This window comes from Rhinolophus sinicus, chromosome 8, assembly GCF_057876585.1.
Source record: "Rhinolophus sinicus isolate RSI-liver-muscle chromosome 8, RSI-T2T, whole genome shotgun sequence".
Lineage (NCBI taxonomy): Eukaryota > Metazoa > Chordata > Mammalia > Chiroptera > Rhinolophidae > Rhinolophus > Rhinolophus sinicus.
Window position 1 is genome coordinate 45,768,493 of NC_142508.1, and position 21,352 is coordinate 45,789,844.

The 21,352-nt window shown below is 35.4% G+C and overlaps 1 protein-coding gene across 3 annotated transcripts in view; it reads left to right on the top strand.

Moving 5' to 3' along the window:
- ZNF569 (zinc finger protein 569) overlaps window positions 1–8,898 on the top strand; it is a 35,926-nt gene extending 27,028 nt beyond the window's left edge. For all 3 annotated transcript variants that reach the window (XM_088800633.1, XM_019749901.3, XM_088800634.1), the window contains one exon: window positions 4,350–8,898. In XM_088800633.1, the coding sequence (XP_088656759.1) occupies window positions 4,350–6,175 (1,826 nt within the window). In that variant the 3' untranslated portion in view covers window positions 6,176–8,898. The remainder of the gene's footprint in view (window positions 1–4,349) is intronic.
- Window positions 8,899–21,352: the final 12,454 nt, after the last annotated feature.

A 21,352-nucleotide genomic window follows, 5' to 3' on the forward strand; every position in this document is an offset into this window, starting at 1 on the left:
CTCTCTTTTCTCCCTCACTGGCATGGTGTTCTTTGTTTCAGGTGGCTTTATTTTTCCCTTCCATTTCTTTTCTTGGTTCTGCCATTTAATTGTTTTTAATCCCTTTTTGTTTTCTCATTGTTTCTTCCTTTGTATATATATTTTGAACTCCTGATTTATAGGTTCTATTTTCATTAAGTTTTCTCATTCATGACAATATATTTAATCAAGGGTTTCGTTTACTATGTGCCATAATTGTTTTCACTTGTATTTTTGTCTGCTTTCTTTATATCGTATTTCTATTCTTTTTTTTTCTTGTAATATTTTTTATAGATCTAATACCAACACCTTCTCATTTTTGAGTAAGGATAGTTCTTCCTTGACCTGCTTTAAAGAAGGGTGACGTTGGGGAAGGAAAATGAGTGTTTTGATCAAGAGCAGGGATTAGTAAACTATGGCCTGTATGTCAGCCACTTGTTTTTGGTAAATAAACTTTCATTAGAACACAGCCACATGCAATCATTTACATCTTGTCTATGACTGCTTTTACATTACAACAGCAAAGTTAAATAGTTGCATCAAAAACTATATGACCTACAAAGCCGAAAATACTTATTATCAGATCCTTTAAGAAAAAGTTTGTTAGCTCGATGTATATGATTGCATCTGTGCTTCACATTGAAGCCCTTTATTCTACATGGTTGTGTATGTTTAGGCTTTATTTCTTCTCATCTAGAAAGAAATTGCAGCTGCACGTCTTCTCATAATTGAATTTTACATTTTTACCCCAGTAGACTTCTTCCTGAAAAGATAGTATGTCAGAATGTTTCCTTGTGCAGTCCTGGCTTCCCTGACATATCTTGGGATATCCAGTCTCCTGTAACCAGTCTACATTCCCAAATTTCAATGTTGTAATCATGTGATAATTAATTCTGCCTTTCAAGATGTGATACCATGTTTCCCCGAAAATAAGACCTAGCCGGACCATCAGCTCTAATGTGTCTTTTGGAGCAAAAATTAATGTAAGACCCGGTATGATATGATATGATATGATATGATATGATATGATATATGATATGATATGATATGATACCGGATATAATATAATATAATATAATATAATTAATATAATATAATATAATACCAGGTCTTATATTAATTTTTGCTCCAAAAGACACATTAGAGCTGATGGTCCAGCTAGGTCTTGTTTTCGGGGAAACATGGTACACATTTGACACTGCTTTCTCTGCCCAAGATCAGCATGAACAGCTGCCTTTTTTTAGAATCCTTTTTCCTCTGTTGCAGCCTTCACTGTATTTGTCAAAACTAACTCATTTAAAATAATTTGGGTTACAGCCACCCCATAGAATCAATGAAGAATCAGTGACTTTTCATTCTTCTTGTAAAGAGGAAAAGAGATCAGATACTTTTTTATTACATCACCTTAAAACATGGAGTCTTTTCTATAACATTTGATTTTTTGATCTTGCCCTGGGAATTCTTTCTCACTTCTGCTTAGATAGTACCTTACTGACCTAATCTTACCTTCTCCCTCAACATCTTTTGCTTAATTGAGCTTGTCTTTTTCACCTAACTGAAGTGACCCAAAAGCTTAGTGTTCTGCCTTGTTTTAGATCTCTAACCTTACCTGCTTTACTATTTCACAGGAATTTTTCCCTTACTTTATTCTGGCAGAGAGGGAGAAAAATCTCCATTTTCCCACCTTGGAGCTAAACAACAGGGGACTGTCTGTGTCACCATTCAATATGTAGACTTTCACTTATTTTCTCTATGCTTGAGCCAGTTCTTTTTCTCTGTATTCTTCTGCCTAGTGTCCCTGACTGTAGAGCCTTTCAGAGCTTCCATTTTTTTCGAGAGTAATCTTTCATCTTCTCTAGGGTAGAGGAATAAATAGTGTTTGTCTTTGCTAGTTTATACCTTTTTCTTTATCTCATATTAGTGTGATTTTAGATGGGATTAGAGATAAATTTATGTATTATTATCATATTAAGCTCAATTTCTCACTCTTTATCCCTCCCACTCACGATACATACTCCCTATCCAGTCATGCTAGGTAGACTCTTTCAGTTTTATGTTCCAACTCTTTCATCCAGTTTTTACCTTCCTGTTGTTTGTTCTTGTTTTATGAATTACTGTATTGTTAAGAACAATTTCATTTATTTACTTTTTAAAAATACGTAACACATGCTTATAGTGTGATTTTTTTTTAAGTACAAAAGGATATATATTGAAAAGTAATTATTCTTTTCTTACCCATTTTCCCTCTATGATGGCAACCCCTAGCATAATTCTCCTTTGAGCTCTTACTTACTTGTAATTTCCAACATTCTTATTAAAACCACTTTAAGTTGATAGGTTAGCTTATGAATAATTGTTATTTTTGCTGTTGAATGTTCTTTTCCAAGAATGTGATATACCTTTTGTCTTAGTTTCCTAGGGCTACCATAACAAGCTACCACAAACTGGGTGGCTTACAATAACAGAAATTTATTCTCACAGTTCTGGAGGCTAGAAATACTAAATCAAGGTGTCAGCAGGGCCATGCTCCCTCTGAAACCAGAAGCCTCTTTCAGCTTCTGGTAGCCCTAGACATTCCTTGGCTTGTGGCATCATAGCTCCAGTCTTTTATCTTCACATGGCGTTCGTTCTCCCTGTGTTTCTGTCTTTTCATGTGGCATTCTTTTTATAAGAACACCAGACATACTAGATTAGGGGTTACTCTACTCCAGTATGACTTCATCTTAACTAATTATTTCTGCAATGACCCTATTTCCAAATAACTTCACATTCTGAGTTACTGTGGGTTAGGACTTCAACATAAGTTGTTTTTTTTGTGTGTGTTTTTTTGTGGGAGGGGGATTGGGAGGACACACAATTCAACCCATAATACTTTTCCATTTTTTCAAATCTGTATGCATTTTAAAGTTTTCTTATAATTTTTGGATATTTCTTATTAAATTTATTCCCAGATTTTTAATATATTTTTTTTGCATTTGTAAGTGTAGTCTTCTGTTATATTTTTGTAAATAATTGTTTATACATATGAAGGTTTTTGAAACAATACTTACTATATAGTAAATTTAATGAGTTTCTTACTTTTTTAAAATAATTTTTCAGTTGACTCTTGATTTTGCAGGTAAATCGTTTTATTACTGACAATGTTCATTTTACCTTTCCTTTCCAACTTCTTATACCTCTGATTTCTTTCTCTATTTAATACACTATCCAGTACCATAGTAATGGTGGTGTAGAACTCATCTTCTTCCTGACTGTAATGTGAATATTTTGGGATTTTTCCCATTAAGTATGGTGCTAAGGTTCAAGTTATACTGTACTTTCTTTTTCTCAAGTTAAATAAGTGTCTGTCTAGTCCCATTTTATAAAGGGTTTTTAAAATGATAAATAGATGCTGAGCTTTATCATCTTTTTAATATCTTTGGAAATGATTACTTGAATTTTCACTTTTGATCTATTAATATATGTATAGTAATAGAATTTTTCTAATATTGAAACATACTTATATTCTTGGGAAAAAATCTATTCAGGTATGAAGTATCTTATATTTAATGTGCTTCTGGGTCCCTTTTTTCTTCTTCTGGGTTATTTTGCTATTTTGTGTAGAATTTTTACATTGATATTCATAAGTGAAATTGGTATATAGTTAGATTTTTTGGTTGTCATATTTGTCAGGTTTTGGTATTAATATTGTTTGTTTCATACACAAAAAATTAGGAATTCTCTTTTTTTCTTTTGTAACATTTTGCACAGCATGAGAGCTGTGTCTTAAATGTTTGTTAAAATTTCATGTGAGTCTCTCTGGGCCTTTTCTATTTGTCTTGTTTTTAGGGGATTGTTTTTATATGTTTGTTTATTTTTTTAGAATTTGGTTTATATAGGTCTTCTATATCTTAAATAGTCAATTTGGTCATTTACATTTTTCAGAAAATTATTCACATCAAACAGTTTGTAAAAATGTATTTCAAAATAGTTTTGTGATTTTAACTTCCTGTCTGTTTTTTTCTCTATCATTAGTTTTTCTTACTTTATATGTAAATTCTACATTTTCTTTTATTTACCCAACAGTTTATCTATTTTCTTTCAGATCCCATTTAAAAGCAATCAAGGCTATTTGTATTCATAAATGTCTACCTCTACTCATATCTGCTTTCCTGAAATTTTCTTAAGCTTAGGAAATAGGAGGTATATGCACCTGGAATTTGCTTAATAGTGGAAAACTAGGCCTTAAGCCAAGAATCAATTCTATAATTCTATAGCATATTTTTTAAAATCTTCTTGATTTATAATCTTGGAGGAAATTACAAATAATATTTATTTGCAAACTGTTTTAGGAGAAATATGGGGAGTTGATGAGCATCAGAATATCCAGGACAAACTTTTGACACAACTTGAAGATAAATTCACAGAAACATTGACTGAAGAAAAAGTCAATGAATGTCATAAGAAAATTACAAATGCATTTTATCCAAACTCAGACTTTTTTCATTCCAGTCACAATCTCTATGACTGTAACTTATTTGGAAAATGTTTAGAACATAATAATTTTGACTGTCATAATGATGAGAGAATCCTTATAAGAAAGGAATACTGTGAATATAGTGAATCTATAAAGCCATTTGGCAATAGCTCATCCCATCTTGTGATAACCCCCTTTAAGTGTAATCATTGTGGAAAAGGATTCAGTCAAACCTTGGATCTCATCAGACACCTGAGAATTCATACTGGAGAGAAACCCTATGAATGTAAAAAATGTAGAAAAGCCTTCAACCACAAGGAAAAACTCCTTAAACATCATAAAATTCACAGTAGGGAGCAGTCTTATGAATGTAATGAATGTGGGAAAATGTTCATTAAAATGTCAAATCTCATTAGACATCAAAGAATTCATACTGGAGAGAAACCCTATGTGTGTAAGGACTGTGGGAAATCCTTCAGCCAGAAATCAAATCTCATTGATCATGAAAAAATTCATACTGGAGAGAAACCTTACGAATGTAATGAGTGTGGAAAAGCATTCAGCCAGAAGCAAAGCCTCATTGCGCATCAGAAAGTTCATACTGGGGAGAAACCTTATGCATGTAATGAATGTGGTAAAGCCTTCCCTCGAATTGCATCCCTTGCTCTTCATATGAGAAGTCATACAGGAGAAAAACCTTATAAATGTGATAAATGTGGAAAAGCCTTTTCTCAGTTTTCCATGCTTATTATACATGTGAGAATTCATACAGGTGAGAAACCCTATGAATGTAATGAATGTGGAAAATCCTTCTCTCAAAGCTCAGCCCTTACAGTACATATGAGAAGTCATACCGGTGAGAAACCCTATGAATGTAAGGAATGTAGAAAAGCCTTCAGCCACAAGAAAAACTTCATTACACACCAGAAGATTCATACTAGAGAGAAACCTTATGAATGTAATGAATGTGGAAAAGCATTCATTCAGATGTCAAATCTTGTTAGGCACCAGAGAATTCACACTGGAGAAAAACCCTATATATGTAAGGAATGTGGCAAAGCCTTTAGCCAGAAATCAAATCTCATTGCTCATGAAAAAATTCATTCTGGAGAGAAACCCTATGAATGTAATGAATGTGGTAAAGCTTTCAGCCAAAAGCAAAACTTTATTACACATCAGAAAGTTCACACTGGAGAGAAACCTTATGATTGTAACAAATGTGGTAAAGCCTTCTCTCAAATTGCATCCCTTACTCTTCATCTGAGAAGTCACACAGGGGAAAAGCCTTATGAATGTGATAAATGTGGAAAAGCCTTTTCTCAGTGCTCATTGCTTAATTTACATATGAGAAGTCATACAGGTGAGAAGCCGTATGTGTGTAATGAATGTGGAAAAGCTTTCTCTCAAAGAACTTCCCTTATTGTGCACATGAGAGGTCATACAGGTGAGAAACCCTATGAATGTAATAAATGTGGAAAAGCTTTCTCCCAAAGCTCATCCCTTACTATACATATACGAGGTCATACAGGTGAGAAACCCTTTGACTGTAGTAAATGTGGAAAAGCCTTCTCTCAAATCTCATCTCTTACACTACATATGAGAAAACATACAGGCGAGAAGCCATATCATTGTAATGAGTGTGGTAAGGCTTTCAGCCAAAAGTCACACCTTGTTAGACACCAGAGAATTCATACTCATTAGAAATAGAAACCCTGTGAATATGGAAAAGCCATCAGAAGGAACTAGCACCTCCTTGCACATTACATAATCAATTCTACAGCAGAAAACTATGAATGTAGGGAAGACTTTTGAAGAAGTCATACATTTGTGAAACATGAGAATTCTTTCCAAGATTAAATTGTATAATGAAAAAGTTGATCATCAAAAACCTTCAGCAGACATCTTATCTATTGATAATATTTGTCATTCTCATTAAAAACTGAAACGATATCTGCTGTTCAGCTTATCAATGTGATACTTGAGCTCCCAGCCAGTGCATTAGCAAGAAAAAGATTGGGGAAAAAGAGAAACTATAAAAATAACCTTTTATATGAGAAATAGTTAATTAGAAAGTATGTTGATATAAAATATCTAAGAAGAAGCACAACAATGAGTTATGATACATATATATGTATAAAGTTATAAAACATTTTGAAGGGCACAAAAGAACACCTTTAAATTTTAGAAAAATAACACTGTCTGAAATGATTTGACATTGTAAAAAATATAAATTCTTTCACAAATCTCTAATTTTATAAAGTACTTCCACTCAAAGTTTTCACCAGTTAGTTGTACATTAAGAATTTTACAAAATGATTCAATATTTTGCATTGGAATGTAAAGGACTACAAATAACTCAAGAAAATGTGAAAACCAAAAGAAAAGGCAGTCTACTAGATACCATCACATATTTTACAGGTGTCATTTAAACCATGTGTTCTTGATGAGTAAATAAATCAGTGGAAACAAATTGAGGATTGGAGGAAGGAGATGTGGGAATTTTGTATGTGATAATGCTACGGAAATAATTGGAGAAAGGATGGCCTATTCAATAAATGCAAGATTCATTTTAACGAAAAGTGTTAGATCTCTAGTTTATGCCATATATAAAAATAAAATCCAAATACATTGAAAAACAGAATATAAAAAGTAAAATTCTTAAACTATGATGAAAATAGAATGTCACCTTAGAGTAACAGGATTTCTTTAAAAACACATACATATGGGACAATCAATTCTATTTTGGTGTATTGTCTTCAGAGCACACACATATGTGCACAAAGATATATATGTTCACTGCATCATGACTTGTATTACTCTAAATTGGATATAACAAATTTCTATTAGTAGAGAGATAGATCAATATGATGTGGTTATTTCTGTGATAGAATACAGTATTTAGTGAATACAAATTTTACATAGTTACATGGATAGATAACAATATATAATACTAAGAGTAAAAAGCAAAATGTACAATAAAACATGACATATTGTTTGTATAAATTTAATAAAATAACGCAAAGAACAGTAATGTGTGTTGACCATGGATCCATATATGAGCATGGATCCCACTTTGAGGAAGTGGAAAGGGTTTAGAGGGAGTTATATTTATCTGTAATGTTTCTTATAGAATGAAAGCAAATATGACAGTGGTAACAAATTTGGTTGTCAAATTGTTGCTTTTTTGGTATTCTTTCTTACCTTTATTACCTATTTCTCTAAAAAAAGAATCAAATGGGTGCAGGAAACGACCTATAGAAACAATTTTTAAAAGAATTCTTATTTTTGATCAGGTACTAACATTTAGAGAAAATTTTCTTTGCTAATACACAAACCAAACCTGAATAAAGATAATACTTTGCTTACTGTGTCCTCATAATATTAATCGGGGTAATAAAAATCAGAATATCACATTCGTTTGAGGCCAGCTTTTAAAATTTTTAATTTTAATTACAAACACAAGTTCTTCCTTAGTTTAAAGTAGTAAAGAAATGAAATAATCAATTTTGGGGATAATTGACTCTCCATTTGGGGGGTGGGGGAAATCAGCTGCATTTGGGTTGGTTTCAGATTGAGGGGAAGAGACCATTCATGCATACTATAAAATGTGATTAATGTCCTAATACGTCAGACCAAGGATAGTTACCTGAATCAGAGCAGAAGCAATTTCAGTGTACAAATATCTCAGCAAAGATTTCTTTGGTTTCTGGATCCTTCAATGCGGATACAGATGCTGGTGATTTTATATGTGCCAGGTAAGGGCCCAGTGGATGTGAAAGGTCATTTATTCCTGTACCATAGCTGTTTTATATTGAGGCCTTTCAAATATTTTTAGTACTCAAAGTTCCTTTTCTGTGGATAGCCCATTCACATATTTTGTCTATTTTCTTCTACTGGGACTTTCAAAAATGTTTTTATTTAGAAATAATTATAGATTTATAGGAAGTTGCAGAAATAATATCCTATAGTACTATTTAATTTGTGTACCCTACATCCAGTTTCCCCTAATGATAACATGTTGCATAACTATAGTATCAAATGTGACACCTGCAATCCACAGACCTAATCATATGCGTATTTCACCAGTTTTATATGCACTCTGTGTATGTGTGCCCATGTAGTTCTATACAGTTTTATCTTGTGTAAATTTGTGTAACTACCACCACAATCAAGATACAGAATTTCCAACACCACAAAGATCCCTTGTTCTATTCCTTTGTAGTTACACCATTCTTTCCTCTCCCTGCTCCTATTTCTAAACCCTGGCAACCGCCAATCTATTCTCTATAATTTTGTAATATCAAGAGTTCTATAAATGGGATCATACACTATATAACCTTTTGAGATTGGCTTTTTTTCACATTTGGATTGTTTTCAACTTGGGGTTATTACAAATAAAAGTGTTAATGAACATTTGTCTTTCATTTTATTGGTTGATTTGTCTTTTTGTTCCTGTTTCACTTTTTTTTACTGTGGGTTACTTGAGCATTTTTCAGAATTCTACTTTGATTTATCTATAGATTTCTTGAGTATATATATCTCTTTGTACATATTTTTAGTAGTTGCTCTAGGTATTACATTATACATACATAACTTATCACTTGTGTCAGCATTTAACCAGTTAAAACCTTTTTATCTCAACTGAGGTCCTTTAATTTTCCTACTTTATTGTATAATTGCTTTAAATATTTCCTCTGTATACCTTAAGAACTACATAAAACAGTGTCATTTTTGCTTAAACAAGCTAACATAATTTAGGACACTCAACAGGAGATAGTCTATTAAATGTGCACATATTTTTACTCTGTCATTCCTCATTCTTGATATTCCATGTTTCCTTACTTTATCATTTCTCTTCTGCTTAAAGAACTTCCTCTAGCCATTCTTTTATTACTTATTTATTTAGGCTTAAACAACATCTGTTTCTCACAGTTCTGGAGGCTGGAAACTCAAGATCAGGATGCCAGCATGATACATTTCTGTGGAAGCCCTGTTCCTTGTTCACAGATGACCATCATCTCATCTCGTTGTATCCTCACAAGGTAGAGAGCAGAGAGGAAGCAAGCTCTGTGGTGTCGCTTTTTATAAGGGCATTAATCATTAGTGAGGGCTCCACCCTCGTTACCTAATTAACTTCCAAAGGCCCCACCTCCTATCACATTGGGGGTTAAGATTTCAGTATATGAATGTGCGGGCTTGGGGGCACAAATGGTCCACAACAAAGCCACAGACATTATCTGTATCCCATGGAGGATACAGAAGGTTCTCAAAGTGTTATCCTGAACCAGCTTCGTGGGCACTACTTGGGAACTTCTTAGAAATGCAAAATCTTGAGCCCGACCTCAAACCTACTTACTTGAATAGGAAATGGGTGGTGGGTGCCAGCAATGGATTCTAACCAGCCTCCAGGTGATTGTGATGCACGACTGCCACTGCAGGATTATGTCCTTGAGGTCGGGAACCAAGCTTGTTAAAAGTTGAAACCCTGGCACATGGCTTATAGTTTGTTTTTTGCTTTTTTAATTTTTGGAATCATTGGTGCTGTAATTTTATTTTTTATTAACACACAATTTATTAGTTTTGGGTATACAACATAGTAAGCCGATATTTATATAACTTATAAAGTGATCACCACAATAGGTCTAGTAACAATCTGTCCCTCTAAAAGTTATATTATTTACTATATTCCCTATGCTGTACATTATGTCCCTGTGACTGACTTACTTTATAACTGGAAGTTTGTATCTCTTGATCCCCTTCACTTTTTTCATCCCTGCCTCTACCCTTTTACCCTCCCCTTTGGACATTTTTACTTATTTTTTATGTAAAGTTAAAGTTATATTTCAACTAGAACTTATCAAACTGGCATTTAAATTTAATTTTATAAGAAACTGAGTCTACACAAAGGAGTATTAAAATTTAATGTAAATAGGAATCTCTGAAATTAATGTGTACTTGATGTGTAAAATGACTGAATTTTGGGAAACTCTGGGTAAAGGACCCACCTATTGGGTCTTTATCTTTTAAGCAGCACCGTATCCTGAGAAGAGAGTTTTTGATACTGTCGAAGTATTTCAGTACAATTAAAGGGATTATTCCTTTGGCCTTGTACATTTTGGTTATTATAGGTCATTGTAAATTTTTGTTTTAAAATTTCTTTCAATGTCAATAAAATGCTCCCAAATATGACATATTCATATTTTGGTTTCTAAATATTGCTGATCTTTTTTAAAAATTACTTTTATTCATCCAAGTTTATTTATCAGCGAGATTAGAGAGGAGCTTGGTTGAAACCCAGCTCCACTGCATCAATATATGCATATTAGTAATGTCCCCAGGTGATTCATACACATTAAAAGATGATAAGCACTGTGTGTATATTGATGCTCAGCTTGGCTCACATTGGAATCATCTGATGAGCTTTAAAAAAATACTGATGCCTTGGTCCTTCTCCCAGAGATACAGGTTTAATGGATTTTGTGTGAGGCTTGGGTATTGGGATTGATAAACATGCTCCAGATAATTCTAATGTGCAGTAAAGGTTGAGATGATAAAACTCACCCCCAACTACCTGACATAATTTATGGGGTGATGGTATTTAAATTACCCAGATCACCTTAATAGGAAACCAGGTTGAGAACCATTTAGCTTAGATATTGCTTCTCAAAATGTAATGTACATAAAAATCTCTTGGAGATCCTGGGCCCAATTCTATGACATTATTCTGCAAGTTTGGGTGGACCCATGAATTTGCATTTTTTTGTTTTTAAAAATTATAGTTGGCATACAATATTATATCAGTTTCAGGTGTATATCATAGTTATGTGACCGTTATATACCTGACAAAGTGATGACGAAAAGTCACATAACCATCTGTCGCTGTACGAAGTTATATTATTGACTATATTCTCTCTGTTGTACATTACATCCCTGTGACTTACTTATTTTATAACTGGAATTTTAACCTCTCAATCCCCTTCACCTTTTTGCCTATCCTATCCCCTCCCACCCTTTAACCATTCTTTGCAATAGATCTTCTGACAACAAATTCTCTTAGTTTTTCTTCATCTGCGTATGTGTTCATTTCACAATCATGCCTAAAAGATATTTTTTGCTGGTATAGAATTCTGGGTTGACAGTTCTTTCAGAACTTTAAAAACGTGACACTTTCTTCTGGCCTTCATGTTTTCTGGTAAGAAATCTGTCATTCGAATCAGTGTTCCTCTATAGGTAGTGTATCATTTCTAGAATTTTTTCTTGTCTTTAGTTTTCTAAAGTTTGATTATGATGTTTCTTGGCATGAATTTCTTTGGATCTATACTGATTGGGGTTTCCTCAGCTTCTTGAATCTGTAGGCTTATGTTTATTGTCAAAGTTGGGGATTTTCTGCCATTATTTTTTTTAATGCTTTTTCAGCCTCACACTCTCCTTTCTTGTAGGACTCAGCATACTTTTCCTGTCTCTTGTTCATATTGGGTAATTTCTCTTGTTCTATGTTCAAGTTCACTAATATTTTCTTCTGTTGTCTCATTCTGCTCCTCAGCACATCCATTGAGTCTTTTATTTTGGTTACTGTATTTTTGCATAATGAAGGAAAAGAGTTCTCAATCCTTTATTAAAATAACTTCTCTAAAAACACAAATAGCCTATTGTACCTCAACCCCTAAGCATAGACTGAGTAACCTGCTCTCCCAACTGTATTTTCCAGTTCAAAATATTCCACTTTGTTCTTTAAAATGCTTACTTTCAATTACAGTGGACATTCAATATTATATTAGTTTCAGGTGTTAGTGGTTAGACATATAATTTAAAAAGTGATTCCCCTTGACTAGTCTAGTACCCACCTGGACTATACATAGTTATTACAATATTATTGACTATATTCCCTATGCAGTACTTTACATCCTCTTGACTATTTCATAACAATCAATTTGTACTTCTTAGTCCCTTCATCTTTTTCATCCAGCTCCCCAACTCCCCTCCCATCTGGCTACCATCAGTTTGTAAGCTGTATGTCTCATTCTGTTTTCTTTATTTTGTTCTGTAGATTCCACATAAAAGTGTGATCATATAGTATTTGTCTTTCTCTGTTTGACTTATTTCACTTACCATAATATGTTCCAGGTCCATCCATGTTGTCACAAATGGTAAGTTTTTCATTCTTTATTATGGCTGAGTAATAGTCCGTTGTATATATGTACCACATTCTTTATCAGTCATCTGTTGATGGGCACTTAGGTTGCTTCTATATCTTGGCTATTGTAAATAGCCGTATCACAGGGGTGCATACGTCTTTTTGAATTAGTGTTTCAGATTTCTTCAGATAAATACCCAGAAGTGGAATTGCTGGGACATAAGGTAGATCTGTTTTTAATTTTTTTAAAAACAGATCCATACTATTTTCTATGGTGGCTCAACCAATTTGCAGTCCACTTTGCACGAGGGTTACCTTCCCCCCCATTCTCACCAACACTTGTTTGTTGATTTATTGATGATGGCGATTTTGACAGGTGTGAGGTGATATCTCCTTGGGGTTTTGTTTTGCATTTCTCTGAAGGTTAGTGACATAGAGCTTCTTTTCATATGTCTATTGGCCGTCTCTATGTCCTCATTGGAGAATCATCTATTCAGGTCTTCTGCACATTTTTAAATTGAATTGTTAGTTTTTTTGGTGTTGAGTTGCATGAGTTCTTTATAAATTTTGGATATTAACTCCTTATTTGGATGTATCCTAGGTGAATATCTTCTCCATTCAATAGGTTGTCTTTTATGTGTGTGTGTGGTTTACTATGTAAAAACTTTTTCATTTAATGTAGTCCCATTTGTTTATTTTTTCTTTTGTTTCCCTTCCCAAGGAGATAGATCAGAAAAATATATTTCTAAGAGCAGTATCTAAGAGTTTACTGCCTACGTTTTCTTTTAGGAGTTTTATGGTTATGGGTCTTACATTTAAGTCTTTAATCCGTTTTGAGTTTATTCTTGTATATGGTGTAAGAAGGTGGTCTAGTTTCATTTCTTTGCATGTATCCATCCAGTTTCCCCAGCACCATTTATATTCTTGCCTCCTTTGTCATCGAGTAAATGACCATATAGGCATAGGTTTATTTCTGAGCTCTCTATTTTGTTCCATTGACCTATGTGTCTGTATTTATGCCAGTACCATGCTGTTTTGATCACTATAGCATTGCAGTGTAGTTTGATATCAGGGATCTTCTATGGTTCCATATAAATTTTAGAATTATTTGTTTTAGTTCTGTGAAATATACCATTGGTATTTTGATAGGGATTGTGTTGAATCTACAGATTGCTTTGGGTAGTATGAACATTTTAATGATGTTAATTCTTCCTATGCACGAGCATGGTATATGCTTCCACTTATATCTTCTTCAATTTCTTTCTTCAATGTCTTATAATTTTCCAAATGCAAGTCTTTTATCTTTGGTTAAATTTATTCCTAGGTATTTTTTCATGAAATTGCAAATGGGATTGTTTTATTAATTTCTATAATAATTATTAGTGTAGAAAAATGAAGCCAATTTCTGAATATAATTTTGTATCCTGCTACTTTACTGAAATCCTTTATAAATTGTAGTTTTTTTGGGGGAATCTTTAGGGTTTTCTCTATATAATATCATGTCATCTTCAAATAATAAAAGTTTTACTTCTTCCTTTTCAATTTGGATGCCTTTTATTTATTTTTTTTGTTGTCTGCTTGCTATGACTAGGGCATGCAATACAGTGTTGAATAGAAGCAGTGAAAGTGGACATTCTTGTCTTTTTCCTGATCTTAAGGAAAACTCTTTTAGCTTTTTACCATTGAGCATGACATTAGCTGTGGGTTTGTCATGTATGGCCTTTATTATGTTGAGGTATAGTCCCACTTTGCTGAGAGTTTTTATCATAAATGGATGCTGGATTTTGTCAAATGCTTTTTCTGCATCTATTGATAAGATCATATGATCTTTATTTTTCATTTTGTTTATGAGGTGTATCACATTAATTGATTTGCAGAGATTGAACTAACCGTGCATCCCAGGAGTAACTCCCACTTGATTGTAGTGTATGATCTTTTTAATATATTGCTGAATTTGATTTGCTCATATTTTGTTGAGGATTTTTGCATCTATGTTCTACAGGGATATTGACCTACAGTTTGTTGTTGTTGTTGTTGTTGTTGTTGTTTTGAATGTCTTTGTCTGGTTTTGAAATCAGGATACTGGTGGCCTCCTAAAATGAGGTTAGGAGCCTTTCCTCCTCCTGAAATTTTTGGAATAGCTTGAAAAGCATGTTAATTCTTTGAATGTTTGGTAAAATTCACCTGTGGAGCCATCTGGTCCAGGACGTTTGTTTGTTGGGAATTTTTTGTTTGCTGATTCGATTTCATTAGTAGTAATCATTCTGTTCAGATTTTGTTTCTTCTGATTTAGACTTGGAAGATTGTATGTTTCTAAGAGTTTATCCATTTCTTCCAGATTGTCCAATTTGTTAGCATATAATTGTAGTATTTTCTTAAAGTCCTTTGTATTTCTGCTGTGTTAGTTGTCACTTCTCTTTAATTTCTGATATTATTAAATTGGATCTTCTCTTTTTCTTTTCTGAAGAGTCTGGTTAAAGGTTTATCAATTTTGTTTATCTTTTCAAAGAACAAACTCTTGATTTCATTGATCTTTTGTATTCTTTTTTAGACTATTTCACTTATTTTCTCTCCAATCTTATTTCCTTCCTTCTATTCATTTTGGGCTTTGTTTGCTGTTCTTTTTTCAGTTCCTTACATGTAAAGTTAGATTGTTTATTTGAGATTTTTTCTTGTTTCTTGAGGTAGGCCTGTATTGCTATGAATTTCTCTCTGAGGACTGCTTTTGCTGTGCCCCATAGATTTGGGGTCATTGTGTTTTCATTTGTCTCAAGGTATCTTTTGATTTCTTCTTTGATCTCATTGTTAACCCATTCATTGTTTAGTAGCATGTTATTAAGTCTCCATGTGTTTGTGTGTTTTTCAGTTTTTTTTCTTGTAATTGATTTCTAGTTTCATACCATTATGGTCAGAGAAGATGCTTGATATGATTTCAGTCTTCTTAAGTTTATTGAGACTTGATTTGTGGCCTAACATGTGGTCACTCTTGGAAATTGTTCCATGTGCACTTGAATGTATGTCCTGCTGCTTTTTGGTGGAATGCCCTAAAAATATCAATTAAATCCATCTGGTCTAATGTGTCATTTAAGACTGCTGTTTCCTTGATTTTCTGTGTGGAAGTTCTATCCATTGATGTTAATGGGATATTAATTTCCCCTACTATGGCTGTATTACTTTCAATCTCTCACTTTATGTTGGTTAATGTTTGCTTTATGTATTTAGGTGCTCCTGTGTTGGGTGCATGAATGTTTATGAGGATTATATCCTCCTGTTGGGTTGATCCCTTTATCATTATCAATGTCCTTTTTTGTCTCTTATTATAGCCTATCTTTTAGTCTATTTTGTGTGATATAAATATTGCTACCTCACCTTTTTTTGTTTCTATTTGCATTAAATATCTTTTCCCATCCTTTTACTTTCACTCTGTGTGTATCTTTCAATCTGAGGTGGTTCTCTAGTAGACAGCATATATATGGGTCTTATTTTCTTATCCATTTAGCTACCCAATGTCTTTTGATTGGAGCATTTAATCCATTCACATTTAAAGTGATTATTGATAGGTATTGCCGTTTTATTATTTATTATTTATGTTCTTCTCCCCCACCCCCCAAAGTCCATTTAACATTTAATACTGGTTTGGTGGTGGTGAATTCCTTAGCTTTTTCTTTTCTGGGAAGCTCTTTATCTGTCCTTCGATTTTAAATGATAGCCTTATTGAATAGAGTAGTCTTGGTTATAGCTCCTTGATTTTCATTGCTTTGACTATTTCATTGCCAATCCCTCTGGCCTGCAAAGTTTCTGTTGAAAAACCGTCAGTCTTATGGGAGCTCCCTTGTATGTAACTAACTGCCTTTCTCTTGCTGTTTTTAGAATTCTGTCTTTCTGTTTAACCTTTGGCATTTTAATGATGATGTATCTTGGTGTGGGCCTCTTTGTGTTCATCTTGTTTGGGACTCTGTGCTCTTTCTGGACTTGTATGTCTATTTCTTTCATGAGGTTAGGGAAGTTTTCAGTAAAAATATTCCGTCATGGCCATCCCATAGTTAAGCCTACTACAAATAAGCCACAGGTTGTGCCTTACAAGTTAAAACCTGCCCTTATTCTTCTTGAAGTTAAGACAAATTTACCATTGTTCTTCTTTCCTCCTTTTCTCATACCAAGAAATTTTCCATAGAAGCAAGAAAACACATATAAACCCTAGCCCAGAAGATGGGGGGTAGGGTTTCTTTTCCACTAGTGATTAGAGACCAGCACTCTATCTATGGGGTGGCTTGTTTTGTTTTACCCTCTGCTAAATAACTTATTTTCACTTTAAACTCTATATTGGCTTACATTTAAATTCTTTCCTATGTGAAGCCAAGAACCTTCTTGGCCTCAGGGCTTGAGTCCCCATTCTGGGGGATTTGTCTTGCCAGCATCAATACCACTACACAACTATTAGAATGCCTACAATCCAGAGCACTGACAACACCAAGGACTGGCGAGAATGTGGAGCAACAGGAGCTCTCGTACATTGCTGGTGGAAATGCAAAATGGGACAGCCACTTTGGAAGATAGTTTGGCAGCTTCTTATAAAAATAAATTTGCTCTTACCACACAATCCAGCAATCACTACTTGGCATTTACCCAAATGAGTTGAAAAGTATGTCCACACAAAAAAACTGCACACAAATGTTTATAGCAAGTTTATTCACAATTGTCAAAACTTGAGAAGCAACCAAAATGTCGTTCAGTAGGTGAATGGAGAAATAAACTGCAGTACATCTGGACAATGGAATATTATTCAGGGCTAGAAAGAAACAAGCTATGAAGCCATGAAAAGACCTGAAGGAAACTTAAATGTATATTACTAAGTGAAAGAAGCCAATTTGAGAAAGCTATATATATACTACATGATTCTAACCATGACATCATGAAAAAGGCAAAACTATGGAGACTATAAAAGATCAGTGGTTGCCAAGTTGGAGGTGGGAAAGGAATGAAAAAGTGAAGTACAGAAGATTCTTTAGGGCAGTGAAAACACTGTATGATACTAAAATGGTAGATACATGTCATTATACATTTGTCCAAACCTATAGATTGTACAACACAAAGAGTGAACCCTAATGTAAATTATGGACTTTGCGTGGTTATGATGTGATAATGGGGAAGGCTATATATATGTGGGGAGAAAGGGTATATAGGAAATCTCTGCACCTTTTAATTTTGCTGTGAACCTACAACTGCTCTAAAAAAATAGTCTTTAAAAAATTTACCTGTTTTTTAAAAACATTTTTAATTGTGAAATTTTTCAACTATACAAAGGAGAGCAATAAACAAGAACATAATCATCACCTGTGTTTAATGATCGTTCACATAGTGCCATATTTGATTTATGTATATTTTGCTGAACTACTTTAAATTAGATATGATGGCATTTTAGCTCTAAATATTTCAGGTTACATCTCTAAAAAATGGCACCTGACAAAATCACACCACACCTAACTAAATTAACAATAAGTCCTTAAAATAATTTAATATCCAGTCTATATTCAATTGTAACTAATAATTGAACAATTAAATATGATTTAGGGCAGTAGAAAGTTCTATGATATGCATAAACCATAAATGACTTAGCCATGCATTCATTGTAGGGTACCAGTTTAGGGCAGGATTATTGCAAACACTCTTGCCAATTCTTATAGTCTTGGGATTCTAGTCCAGGGGTTCTTAACACTTAGGGGGTTGTTACAGACTGAATGTTTGTATGTTCCCAAAATTCCTATGTTGAAATCTAATCGCTAATATGATGGTATTTGGAGTTGAGACTTTGGGAGGTAATTAGGTTATGAGGATAGAGCCCTCGTGAATGGGATTGGTGCCTTTATAAGGTAAGGAAGGGACAAGCGTTCTCTTTGGACCATGTTGAGGATACAAGAAGTTGCCAGTCTGCAACCTGGAAGAGGGATCACACCAGAACCCAGCCATGTTAGCTGGAGGCTCCAGAACCCTGAGAAATAAATGTTTAAACTACCCAGTTTATGTTACTTTGTTAAGCATCACGAGCTAAGACAGGAGTTATATATCTCTTTGGGAATCTAAGTCAAATTTTGGATCTCATCCTTAGAAAAAATATATACTAGGCCCCAAAATGCGATACCATACATACAACTAAGAATTTAACGGCCCCTGAGAACCTGTCCATGGAGTCCCCAAACTTCAAATCAAGGAGATCAACTCATTTGTGACTTGTAACTGCCCACTGGGCAACATGACACCCTGATGAACGGAAAGCTGATAAGGCTGACCCAGAGTTGCTTATGCATGGTCATTACCCAAACTTCAACTTTAAACTGGACCCTTTAGGAACAACAAACCCTGTGTTTCATCTCCCACCAATTCCCTGCCCGGTTGACCCACATCCCTGGTTAAAGACCACAATCACAAACCTTCTAAATTCCTCCTAAAGCAGATGACCTGTCAGGTCTCAGCACTATCTCCTCTCTGGCCTTAGAATCTATGAGGTAGGTAATGTTACTGTATTGTACCATATTGAAGATACATTGGTTAGAAAAAAGGCATCCCAATTTCAGAAATGTTAAAATGCAAAGAGAATGTTTCAGTCTTACAGCCCTACAGACTCAGCTGCTGCTAAACAGCTGCTGCATCAACCACCTTCCAAACTGACCTTCAAATCCTAGGGACCTCCTTCCCCAGCTTCCTCCAATCTTGAAACTAAAGGGTTAATATCAGATCTAGCAGGTGGCTTTCAAGGCCTTGCTCCATCTCTGGCCTGTCTCTTTCTGGCTGGCCAGTGTCAGTGCCTCATAGGCTGGTAAATATTCCACAGGACACCACAGGTTTGCAAAGCTTTCCAATTCCCCTCCAGCACATGTAGTTCTGCATCATCAGGGCTGTGCAGAGCCCTGAGTTCCATGGATGTGTAGAATAATTTTTGAGTAAAAACATGAAGAGAGGATGGGGAGGGCAGGGATATTAATAGTGGGAGTTAGGCAATTTCAGATCACCCCCTGGAATAGGAAGAACTGAGAACCAATTGCCCAGAGAAGTCTGTTAGACAAAAGCAAACTTTAGACAAAATGTTGAACATGTCATGAAAAACAAGAGGAAAATACCAACTCATCTAGGCCATGGCTTTAAGGCTTGACTGGTACAAACTTCTTCCTTCAGCCTACTCTGTTGGGGAGTACAGTCCTGGAGGTCTGGAGAAGGAAAAAGGAGACAAGAGGCTCCAGGCCTGTTTTGCAGCTTCCCAACATACATGATTCCAAACTCATTCTGGCTTCTTTTCCGGCCCCTGATACACATGAAGATTTTTCAGCCTCCCAAAAACCCTCAAAGCTGGAATGGAGTCCCTCAGACACCAAGGAGCAGCTTGTATCCCTGCCAAAATGGCTGCATTTTGCCCCAGAACTTGACTTAGGCTCCAGGGGAGTTTTCTCTCCTGGGTGGGGGGGGAGAAGGCGGATAGACACCGGAGATGCTCAATGATTTTGTTTAAATCACCTTAATAATTCTAATAGCAGTAGTGACAATAATACTAGTAACTAGGTAAGAACTTTGTATATATTGTTGTATACATTCTCAAAAAAGGAAAAACTAAAAATGTAAAACAAAAGTGCAATGTTAAGTATTTTCCCCCACTTTACAGATGATGGAAACAAAGAGGTTAAGGTAACTCATCCAAAGTCATGTAGTTTATAAGTGAGAGCCCAGAGCAGAATTTAAATTTCTCTGACTCTGAAACTAGCCCTTTTTAAGTAAGACAATGCAGCCTTGAGGAGAATATGCTCCAGCTGTCTTCTCTGTATGTTATGTGGAGTCCCATTCGTGCATTCTCATTACAAGACCAAGTCTGCAATTCAGGAGAATCTCTCTGGGCTTGGAACATTCCAACTGAGAGGCAAATTCCTGTCTAAGGACATTTCCCCAGCGAGTCTCTAAGGCTGGTAGGGGAAGGGAAGAAGCAGAAGGTATTCACAGCTGTAGACATCAGAGATCCTAGAAAATGTCTGGCCTGGAGAGCCACTATCATACTCCACAAACAGGTACTGACATCTCTGCTTGAGTCCACCTTTAAGCGAGGCACCACTGGGAAGAGGAATCAGACAGGAAGGCTCAGGCCTTCACTGACGCCAGATTTTCAGACATTCACCCTATCCTACTTTGGCAAAGTCAGCCACTATGTGAGGCACAGAAAGAAAATGCTCCTATTCACAAACACAATGGACTCACCGGGCTACGAAGGGTTACCCCAGCGGCAGCCGTACAAAAGCTGTCACACACTCACATTGGTACAGTCACAACGGCCACAACAATCTCGCCTTAGTCTCTCTTTCTCTGTTACACACACACACACACACACACACACACACACAGAGGCTCGAAGGTGCAGCCTAGAAGACACACCACCGGACAGATGCACGCAGACCTGACAAATCGGACACGCAAGGGTCCTAGCCCGCCCCTGAGCACTAACACGCAGCCCCGGACAGAGACCGACAGACAGCCCCTCTTTGGCCCACACAGGCTGACCCCTCTGGAGCATCATGCCGCACCACCCACTGCTCGGGAATCGACACACACTCGGGGGCCGACACACACATACCCCGCCGCGTCACCCTAAGGCTAGGCACGGACGCTGTGACGTCACAATACTGAGTTGGGCCACATGGTCCCCCGGGGGTGCAGGGGAACGGCTGTAATCTCGCCGGCGCGAAGGACTCTGGGGTTGGTAGTTCAGC